Source organism: Trichosurus vulpecula, chromosome 4, assembly GCF_011100635.1.
Source record: "Trichosurus vulpecula isolate mTriVul1 chromosome 4, mTriVul1.pri, whole genome shotgun sequence".
NCBI lineage: Eukaryota > Metazoa > Chordata > Mammalia > Diprotodontia > Phalangeridae > Trichosurus > Trichosurus vulpecula.
The window spans coordinates 405,172,682-405,184,954 of NC_050576.1; the positions used below are offsets into that span (position 1 = coordinate 405,172,682).

General features: G+C 35.2%; 1 protein-coding gene across 1 annotated transcript in view; it reads right to left on the minus strand.

The window, feature by feature from the left end:
* The window catches only part of EPHA3 (EPH receptor A3), a 519,117-nt gene that overhangs the window by 371,179 nt on the left and 135,665 nt on the right, over positions 1 to 12,273 (minus strand). The window contains exon 3 of the mRNA XM_036757104.1: positions 7,018 to 7,678. Coding sequence (XP_036612999.1) covers positions 7,018 to 7,678 — 661 coding nt within the window. The remainder of the gene's footprint in view (positions 1 to 7,017; positions 7,679 to 12,273) is intronic.

Sequence of the window (12,273 nt, forward strand, 5' to 3'; positions counted from 1 at the left end):
GCAATCATGCTTCTCTGTAGCCTCCTGGTTACTCTTGCAAGGCGTACTTATTGGGCCTGGAAGCTTTTGATCAACATATCAAAATGGGGCTTCTGGTTCATGGGTTGGTTACTGTGGAACCTAAATAAATGTTTTGATTCTTCTGCCTTCTACTTTGAGAGTTTCTTATATCCGGCGGTTCCGAACCTTTCAGACATGTTTATGATCCTCTTTGAGATTATAAACTCGGCCCTCCTATTACAGGCCCTAGCAGGGGAGTGGAAGTTTATGGGATGGAGTGGTTCTCTGCTGTAATATTGTGTATTGAGTTCTTAGCTGCTGTGATAGATTGGGCTTATGGTTTTGGGACCTGGTTCTTTGGTGTCTGAATAAATGGTTTACTTCTTCTACCTTCTATAACTAGAGTCTCATATTTTGCAATATCCAGAACCACATAGGCATATTGACAATCATCTTCTATATTGTGATTATTGCCTTGCTAATACAGGCATGGAAATCTATCTTACCATGCAGAAAAGCAGGGAGGAAGGGGATAAGAGAGGGGGGATAATAGAAGGGACAGCAGATTTGGGAAATCAGAAGCAAACGCTTTTGTGAGGGGACAGGTCATGGGAGAAAATGGAATACATGGAGAGTGGGACAGGATAGAGGGAAATGTGGTTAGTCTTTTACACATGACTTATGGAAGTGCTTTGCATGGTTACACATGTATAACCTATATCTAACTGCTTGCTTTCTCAATGAGGGTGGGTGAGGAGGGAGGAAGAGAGGGAATGTGGAACTCAAAGCTTTAAAAATGAATGTTGAAAATTGTTTTTGCATGCAACTGGGAAATAAGATGTACAGGCAATGGGGCAGAAATCTATCTTGCCCTACAGGAAAATGGAGGGGAGGAGGATCAGAGAAAGGTCGGGTGATAAAAAGGAGGGCAGATTGGGGAAAGGATTGATTGGGGTGGATGCTGTCCTGGGGTGAGGGGAGGGGAGAGATGGGGAGAAAATTTGGAATTCAAAATCTTGTGCAAGTGAATGTTGAAAACTGAAAATAAATAAATTAAATTTTAAAAAGTCTTTTGCTACTGGCAACACCTTCAAATACAAACTGCTTTCTTTTAATTTTAGAAACAGACACTTTATGAACATGTTTTTATCCAAATATCTCTACTCAATAATTTTTAATTATACAGTGAACCACTATTTCTACTTATAGTAAATATTTAAGGTGTTGCTTGGTATTTTAACTGTATTATAAGTATTGTGATATTAAAAATCTATACACACTTCTCTGTGAAGTAATGATCAGATAAAAACTCCAGAAAGGATCAATGGGTAGATGAGAGGAAGGAAAGAAGGAAGTAAGCTATACAATATTATAAATCCTAAATTTATCATTTGGTGGGTATACACAGCGTTTTAGTTCCCTTTTCCCTACATCCTTTTTAAGAATTCACATTTTCATCTATTCCTAGAGAAATAAGAAAGAACAATTGTGAGAAGCCACAGAAAGTTATAGTAACCAGTCGAAAAGACTAGTTTAAGTAAAAAAAAAAATCCAAGCCAGTCCCCAAACCTCCAATAACCACTCTGTCACTAACATCAGAAATGAGGATGCTCATAGATCACTGGCCTCTGGAGGGCCACCTGAAAATTATCCCATGATATAAATCTTTCAAAACAAACCAGAATATGTTGTTTTGTTTTCCAATTTCTACAATCATATGATTGTGAAAAAGAATTTCTGATTTATGCTTGATCTAAAGCCAAAATCACAAGGCAATCTAACTGCCCACTAAGCTATGACTATATTCTGTTTGCTTTTAAATTACACTCTTAGAAAAGTACTTCCTCTCCTCCCTTCCCCCCACACCCTCCCCCACCCCTGGTCTTTTGTTATGATTTTCTCTGACTGGATTTTTGTGGTTCTTTTCTTGGAATCAACTTGCTATTCCTGCCCACATGTGTCTAATTCTAAACCCAGATCTTTCAACTACTCAAGGGACAAAGACTGTGAGGTAACATGACCACCACAATGCCACTGTGGTGTTAGTGACTTTTCCCATTATAAACCAGATTTTTTCCAAGGATTTAAAACTTTGTCATAAATATCTCTGAGCCCAATCTTGAGGCAGAAAAAAACAATAACAACAACACAGTAGCACTTTCTCCCCTTCCAACCCTGCCAAGACTTCTTTTTTTTTTTTTTTAACAGAATTACATTTTGCTTTGACTTGAGAATCAAGAGGATCTTGGGTTCAAATTTTGATCTTCTTCTTAGCTGTATGAACCTAGGCAAGTCATTTAACTTCTTCTTTTGAACTTTACTTCAAAGCCTTCCCCTCTTTTTATATTCATTTTCTTAAATCTCAAATGGGACCATGTCATTGCCTTACTTGACAAATTCCAATTTAATCCTATTACTTCCAGAATAAAATACATTAATTCTTTTGTATGGCATTTAAAACCCTTCATGGACTGGCCCCAAGTACCAAACCAGTGTGAATGCAGGGAACAACCCTTCTCATAGGCTACAATCCAGGAAAAAAATATTCCTTTTACTGTTCCTCATACTTAGCACTCCATGTCTGATCTCTATGCCTTACTTGTGCTTCCAGGAATGGAATGGACTTCTTCCTCACCATCATTTCAGAGAAACATACTTTCCTTCATGACTGAGATCAAAAACCACTTTATACATGAGGCGTTTACTTATCTGCCCACCTATAAACATGTTGTCCTCCTCAGTTCCACTTTGAGTTCCTTGAGAACAAGGACCCTTTTTTGCTTTTATATGTGTGTCCCAAGAAGCCAGTACAGTGCCTGGCACATGTTGTTGCTTTTGTTTGGTCATGACTGACTTTTTGTGACCCCATTTTGGGATTTTCTTGGCAAAGATACTCCTCCAGCTCATTTTTACAGATGAGGAACTGAAGCAAATAGGGGTAAGTGAATTGCTCAGGGTCACGCAACTAGTAAGTATGTGAAGCCAGATTTGAACTCATGGAGATGACTCTTCTTGATTCCAAGGCAAGTGTTCTATCCATTGAGCCACCTAGTTGTCCATAGTAAGTGCTCAGAAAAAATGCTTATTGATTGATTGATCTACTAAGTCAAAGAAAGAGAGAGTACCCACAGCAAGAATGAGGCACTAAGAATGATCAAAGTAAATTTTAAGGACCAAGAAAAGTACTTCTGTACTTCTGAAAGTACAATAGAACTTTCTGAAATTAAAAAAAATTCCATATATGTGATTATATCAAGAAATTTTAATATACATAGATATCTTGTTATAATCTCATATATATTACATGTATGTAATATAGTATACATATTATGTGTGTAATATATAACATAATAAAATATATAATAAATACGTAGTACACAGATGTCTCAAAAGTCTTAGTGTATTTTTAAGCTTCAGTAAGTTTAACAAATTCAGAAGTATATATTCTACAAACTTACAAAAACATTATTTGAAAGTTTAATTATTTAAATGTACTTTACACTTATGAAGTTTTGTGAATTTTAATAATAAATTTTTAAATTTTAATTATAACAAGAAAGGTTGCCTGTCATCATGTATTGCTTGTGTGTCAGTTTCAGGATGAAACTTTCTCAGACCAGATCAGTAGAGGAGGTCCTCTTGCTTAGCCACCTCAGTCATCTGATCTATTTCCATTAGACTTTTTTCTTGTAGGATTGCTTCAAAATTGTGGGTTTTCATCAAAACCTAATTCTGTAGATGATATTAAGGCTAAGATTACAAAAGAATCACTGAGCAGTAGCTGATGAAAGTGTTTAAGATGTTAAAAAATATGCCAGAAATGTAAAGCACAATACCACCATGGTGAACTGATAAGAAATCTATCAATTCTTTCAAAATTTAAATAATTAACATTTCAAATTTTATTTCTATAAGTTTGTAGCATTTTTAGTCCTAAAGTCATTAAAACTTAATATTGCACCAAGTTTGAAATAGCTAGCTAGAGATAACTTTAGATATCTAGTAAGACATAACAAGCTTCATAGTCTGATCTAATTCTGATGACCTTCTTCCCTTTTCCTGGGATCTGTTTATCTGAAGGAAATGCCTATCTATGACTTATATACAAATGAATTAAATCACTTCATTAAAAATGTATCCCGACAGTCCCACTGAAGGCCTGGGCTGCCCTAAGTTGCTAAAAGAATGTCTCCAGCACTTTGGCAAAATCTTGATATGTAGGATTTACCATGGGGTGGAGGTAGGGTGGAATTCCACAGGATAAAAAGCCATTAGATAGTTGACATTAAGAATAGGATTAGAGCAGCTCCATACTGATCAGATTTTTCCATAGAGGATCGCAGGGGTCCCCATAGCATTTGATTCCAATATTTGTCAATGCTACTTCTAAGGCAGTATACACACGTGTTACAGTTGGTCTAGAATGCTGGCTGAGGAAGGAATCAATGCTAATATAATAATAACTAATCTTTATAGAGAGTTTTGCCATTTTAAAAACAAAATTTAAATATATTATTTCCTTGGAACCTAACAATTCTCAGAGAGATACTATAATTATTACTCATTTAGCAAATGAGAAAAATCAGACTAAAATGGGGGCTACACAGTGTCTACAAAATGCTTTTTATCCAGGCCTCCTTAATATAAGTCAAGAGCTCTACCCACTGTGCCATACTCATCCTCTACATCTCAGCTCAAGTACATTTCTTAGAGATGGGCAGAGTGACATACTGTAATTAATTAGTCATTCCAGATAATTGGATACTTTGATAGTTTGACACTTTGAAGAAGCTATGATTTCATTAGTGAACATTCCCTCCATTAATAATGAACACAACCACTCAATGGCTTTTATCCTATGCAATTAAACTCTCACCCCCACCCTCCTGTAAATCCTGTGTATCTAGATCTAGCCAAAGCACTGGAGATATTCTTTTGTTCTTTTATTATCTTAGGGAGACTAGTGTACCATTTAGGCAGTCTAGTTGTTATCTGTACATAATCTGCACACCTCCTTTTCTGGATACATCTGTTCTCAACATGTTACAATCCATATATGGCCTGTTTAATTAGTTGTTTTCTGGATAATTCCAGGTATTTGCTTTAATGGCATTTGTTTTCATTTATACCCATTTTTCACGCAACTTTCAGGAAAACTCTAAAATACAAGCTTTTAATAATCATTCTTCCTGTAGCCTAAAGGCCTTGAAAGAAGACAAGAACCTGTCTATTCTTAATAACCAGAGAACTATAGCAATCAGCTAAGCAAGAATTAGCACAGGGAAAATAGGTAGCTTTATTTTTCATCCCGAGTCAGGAGATCTTATTCTCTCTCTCTCTGTCTCTCTCTCTTTCTCTCTCTCTCTCTCTCTCTCTCTCTCTCTCCTCTCTCTCTCTCCCCCTCTCTCCCTCCCCTTCTCTTTTAGATTTAAATGATTTAAATGTGTAACATGTATGTGTAACACACACACACACACACACACACCTGATTATCAAGCCTCATCTTGATCAAAGTGCAGAAGCAAAATTCTTCTGTAATGAAATTTAAATTAAAGGACTTTCTGATTTTTTGTAGTGACAATATTCACACATATCTATCTCCCTTTCAAAGATTTAAATAACATGATACCTAACAATCAAAAACACTGTTTACTCTTAGTTTTTTTTAATTTCTATAAACAATATAGAGTAAAAGCAAACTGATATCATGTCTTATTTAGTGTGTTCAGACCAAATCATCAAATAGCAAGGTAGCCTCATTGCTTCCATATGTATTTTGAGCATAGTGACTCAGTGAATGACTGACTATGGAAATAACTGCTTTGCAGAGAAATCATGCAATCCTAAATATTGTAATTCTGATGACAGTCCGAAATGGGCAACATTCCATTGCCTGTGATCACAAAAATTTTTATATTTTCTTTTGTACTTATATAAACAAGTTAAAAATGCCACAGATGCACTTGTTAAATAGACATAATCTGCATTGTGTGAAATGTCAAACATTTTGGAAAACTGGTCAGTCTTCCTGTGGTATGTCATGATTTAAAATGGAAAAAAGACATATATACACAAAAATACAAAATAGCTTTCATTTCTATTTCTATAAAGTTATAATGCACACAATGCAAGCCAAGCCAACAAAGGAAACATTAAGCTCAGCTTCCCTATGGATAATTTTTTTCATGACTCAAATCAATCTACATGACACAAGTTCATTATCACTGTCTAAAACTTGAATTGGGCACACAGATAATAATATAAAAGCCCAAATGATACATCATAAGCTTTCATCAATAGCTATCACATGCAAAACTTTTCATTATAAAAAGAACAAACTTCTAAATGGTTAACACTCAGGGAAAGTTCATCTGGCATCAAGATCTTATTGAAATACAAATCATTACTTAGAGAAATAAAGTAAATATTACTATTAGTTATATAAATAGCAACATTAGTGGTCATCACAATTTTTCAGGTCTGTTATTATAACACTCACTGAGTGCCGACAGTGTAATGAAGTTTAAAACGGGGGGAAGGGTTTGCCCTGTTGGCCTATAGTTATGAATAAAACGGATGAGTAAAATGGAAGAAACCAAAGTAGGTCATACTCCATTTGTGAAGTATACACATGTATATAATAGACAATTTCATTGACCTGGAGTTGGAAGGAATCTCAAAGTCAATCTTGTACGTAAGAGGCCCAGAGAAGTTAAGCTGTTTAGAAGTTAAGAGGTAGAGAAGTAATGAAAGTAAGAGATGGGATTTAAATTCACATCCTTTAACTTGGAAGTCAGCTCTCTTCCTACTACACAACAAATTTGGAGTTACTTTTTCTTGGGAGCCATAGTTTACATTAGCAAAGCAAAAAGAAAAACAAATCATTTCAAAAAAATTATAATCCACTTGAGTCATTTCATATACATTTGAAGGTAAACCAAACAATGGTTTCTCTAAGGCAAATTCCCAAGTCAGAAACAGAATAACTATAAGCACTGATTAAAGTATAATTGTTACCTTGGCAAACATAGCCCCTTTCTTCATAGCCAACATTGCATAAGCACTTGCCAATGGGCACCAGCCATTCCCCTTCTGTGCTGCAGTACATTCTGGGTGGTTCCTCCTCCTTGGAATTATTAACACAAGAACCTCGGACTTCCACCAGGGATTGGGAGTCCATAGGTACTGTATCCGGAAACATTGCCAGGTTCTTCACTGTAAAAGGGCATTTTTTAAAGTACACCCTCACAGATACTAAGGCAACACAGGCACCAACATCTTGAAAAGCCAAATAAAAGCCTTTCCTGTTCACTGGGCCTACCTCTCGAACTTCAGTGTTGAGTTTGAGAATGCGGTCCCCCAGGTCCATCTGTGTGAAACTTTCATCAGCCGCAATTGTGTCAATCTTGGTAAACTGATGCTCTCGGAATTTGACCCCATGGTCATCATCTGACTCCATGTAATAGAGGTTGAAAGTCTCCTTGCAAGTTCCCAAAACCAATGGGATACTATTGCAGTCCCTTAGTGTAAACTTGAGTTCCACGTAGATCTTCTGAGCTGAATTTCTTGGGACCCAGTTTGTTCTCAGCCAATTATTCTGACTATGATCCATAACATTGCATACCTGGTAGGTCCTTATAGGGGTGTAATGTTCATCAACCCCACTGATCTCTTCCCACTAGTTTCAAAAAACAAACAACAAAAAAAGAAGAATTGACATTAATAGAATGATTATATTTAAAATGAAATGTCAGTAACTAAGCCATTTCATAGAAATTATAAATATACACACAAAAAAACTAGACACCATTATTTCTGTTGGTGTCATCACTTTTTTAACAAGTCTCCTTTTGTGTTGTTTCTCCTTTATTTCTTTCATCATAGTACAGATCGTTAATACAATTTGTCTGGATTTTGTCATGGATTTTCAGTATATCTTTCATATTTCACTCTCTTCTACTTCCAATTCATCATGCATATCAGCACCACAATTATCTTTTTAATGTATCTCAATATATGTTACTCCTCTGCTCAAAATTCATCAACAGATCCCTATTGTCTACCAAGTACAAATCAAATGCCTTCGTCTTAATTCAAATTCTTTTATAGTCTACCTCCACCCTGCCCTTTCTAACCTTTGTTTCTTACTTTCTTTCACACCCCAAATGGAATAGTCTTTACCCTCTGAACTTGTACTACATATTCCTGCCACCATGTCTTTATTTATATAATTTCTTATGACTTTAATCCCCCTTCCTATATTCCTCAAATGACTTCCCTGATTTCTCCTGTTAATACCATACCTTTTCTCATGAGGCTCACAAAGCACTTTGAAGTGTACCTCTAGAAAGGACTCATCATGTCTCATACTTGCCTTAATGTAAATTTATCTTGCCATCAGAGCAAGTACTGACCTTAAATTTGTCTCTATTCCACTACAGACCATAGCGCATGGTAAAAGGACCTTGTGGTATAACTGAAAGTGTGTGGGATTTGTTGTGAAATCAATCACTGCTTCTCACAATTACTTGCTGTTTGAGCAGGGGCAAGTTACATAACCTCTCTGGGCCTCAGCATCACTTATCTTGTATGGTTGTGACAATCAAATGGGATCATGTAGCACACCTTAAAGTGCCATGTAAATATCGGCTGTTACTATCATCAATAATTCTTGTTTAATACCTGTTCATTGAATTGATCTGGATTAATTAGCATTAAAAATTCAAACATTATTTGTAACATAGGTTAAAACAGTAAACTGGGGTTCTTTCAGATCAAAAATCACAGTTCTGGAAAGATAGTTCTTGGCCTTGAAAATGGTTGTCTTTTGCTATCTATGAATAAAACGTAGATAATAAATTGTAGTCCTTTACTGAAGTTTAGTCTAATTGTCTGTGCTTCCTGGCACAGATTATCCTTCAGATAACCAAGATTCAAGTAGATTGCATGGCTTTACAGCTCAAAATCCAGCCCAAAGTAAATAAGGAGCAGTCCAATGTCTTTGCGGCAGGGGTAAAAAAAAAAAATTATCCAAAATTTGATCTTATTTAGGAATAAGAGACCAAACTGCCAGAAGTCTTGATCTTTTCCCAGGAAAAACTAGGTTTAGAGTCCAACCAGGTTGCCAAAGAGCTTTGAACCATCATGATAACAGTTCATTTCTCACCATCTATGCAATTAATTTTCTGTAGAAAGAAGTTGCAAGAATTAAAAGTTAAAGACTCGGTCATATCAAGTGATGTTCAATGACCCAAAGCAAACTTCGGAATTACCCATTAGAAACAGGGGAGAGACAACAGAAGGCAATTGCATCTAATATCACTACACATAGTAATCACTTTCTATGTTGTATTTAATAAATATGAAAGAATGTAAGTAGAGTTACAAAAATTTGCAGACATTTATTTGTTTCGGGTCAAATGGATTAGTGAAGGCTGTCAGCTTTTTTTCCTAAGGGCTTTATTTTGTAACAGCCATCTCAGCACCAGTGGAAACCTATAAAGTAAAGAACCCATAAAAATCACAAGATCCTGGAGGCAGTCGGAGCTGAGCTTGAACGAATACTTTATTTTATTGGGAAACATAATGATTCCAAATCATGATTTTAAAATTTTCATGTCATATCACCCCACCATCATCCATGTTCCAGTTATTTGTTTTATTATTGATATTTTAAGGTACTCATAGCTACTCGTGATTATGAAGTCTCCATCTCTCTATCAGAATGAGAGAACTCACTAATAATCTTATCTGTTCTACTTCAATAGCCTCTTAACTATTTTCCCTGATTCCACTCTCTAATCTTTTAAATCTATTCTGCAAACCAGATTCATGTAGGTTATGTAGGAAAATACATGCAATAAAATGTAGAAAATGATAAATATATATTTGTTAGCACAGTGTAATTTTTTTTTCTAGTTTTGTTCTTGGAATGTGCTTGTGAAGAAAATCTGAGGGGGCAAAATAATTATACATATCACGTTGCTACTAGGAGTTTTGTAAATCCAAAATTCTTTTTCAAATCTAAGATTTCTAACATCTCAGTATGAATAAAGCTGATACTGATTCCTTGGTTCTTTATAGGATTTATTTTAAGGCAAAGGAAATATTCATCTTCTTTTCATAAGCAGCAACAAACATTCCATAAGAGCCATTCTATGCAAAGTACCACATAAGTAGCTTTTGGGAATGTGGAAAAGATCAGTGCAGAATGTATAATTTGTGGATTTTTACTAATATCACATGCAAAATCATAAGATAGATAGATATAGGTAAAAAATATCTCTCTATATACTAACACATATATATGTATTTATGGATATATATCTATATGACAGAAAGAATGATAAGATCCAAGAAACCACATTTTTAACGACTACTTCAGTGTCTTTACAATGCTCGTTTCTATGATTTCACAAAATTTAGTACAGTATTAATAAAAACTCAGGGGATAACTTGGTGATTCAGTGGATAGAGCACTGGTCCTGGAATTAGGAAAACTCCTCTTTGTGAGTTGAAATCTGGCCTCAGACACTTGCTAGCTGTGTGACTCTGGGCAAGTCATAACCTTGTTTGCCTCATTTCTGCATCTGTAAAATGAGCTGGAGAAGGAAATGACAAACCACTCTAGTATCTTTGCCATGAAAATCGAAAATGGAGTCACAAAAGAGTTGGACATGACTGAAAAAAACTTAACAACAAAAATAAAAACAAAAACTCAAGAGAATATAGTGTTTTCTGGGAAAAAATGAGATCAAAACACCATTATTCACAAAAAGTGAATTTATCTTCCAATTATAAGTAAATATTACACTTCACATATTCACTGTGCATGTGCATTAGAATTCACTGCAACCATCTAGAACTGTTGTATACTGTGAGCAGCACTGGGCTGTACTCTAAAAAAGAAAGGAAATGCTCAATGGTGAGCTTCAATGATTTGATGTAAAATATCATTTTAATTATGGTTATCTCATTGTACGTTAATACTTTTCTTCTCAATTCTAATTTGCCAAGCTAATACAAGCACTTGGATATAGAGATATAAATTGCAAGATAATGCAAACAGCACTGGCATGTTCTTCACATAAAAGGTTGCAGAGAGCAATTATCACTTCATTAATTTGTAATGAAGACTAAATTGCCTATAAGTGATGGTAGACTGCCATTTCAGACCACTTGCAAAAACAGCAAATCCTCTACCATTGTCAGGACAGAAATAAAACCCTGAAATTATCATTTGCTTAACAATTAAAAACACATATACTAAATGAGACTACTATTTTCATGCTTACTTCTGTCATATCAATAAATGACCATGTTTAACTCCAGCTTCTTATTTTAGAAATAGTTGTATAATATTCACAATTCATTTTTAATTCATTATAGCCATACAGGTCTTTTCCAGATCAAAATTCAGCTCTGTAAAAAGAGATAATCTACAAAACTATGAGGTGTCTATCTTCTTTCTTTACAGTTTGGGAACACGTCTTTTGTTATCTTGAAGAAATACCTCAAGGGAATTTTAAGAAGTTACATTTTCATGATTCATTGCATTGATTATAATTCTGCTTTACAACTGTACTGTTATGTAAGTAAGTTCAATGTGAAGGTAAATGTAAACCTATATGCAATTACATGCCATCTTTGGTGGGGGCGGGGGGGGGGGGAAGGAGAGGGAAGGAGAGAAAATTTGGAACCCAAAAACCTGTGGAACCAAATGTTGTAAAATAAAAATTAAAAAAAAATTATAATAAGAAAAGAAGTTACATTTTCATTTAACAAAGGGAGATACGGACTCACATGTCACTTAAAGGATTTTCTTGGGATTCTGAATTTGGGACTCTGAACACCACACACACACACACACACACACACACACACACACACACTAACATACATACATACACACACATGTCCAAGGTCAAAAATTGTAATTCCTAGCCTTCAAATTTCTAGTCTCAGTGCTCCATTAGAACTCAGTATCATATAATTGTTTTTCTTGCTCTTCTATAGATAGCAAAAGAAATCTTCCAATCTATCATCCTTCTCCCTAGAGAAGCCATTCTGAAATTGATCCACAGCAGAAGGAACCATGACCTTCACAATGTACTTGCTTTTCAGTCAGGATAGATTAAGAGACCTAAGGGAACTCTCAATTTCTACTTTCCCTAACAGCAGCAAACTTTATTGTCACCAAGATAGTCAAGGAAACATATATTTTTAATATTAATTGGTACTTAACATAATAACCATCATTTTGATAAACCCCAA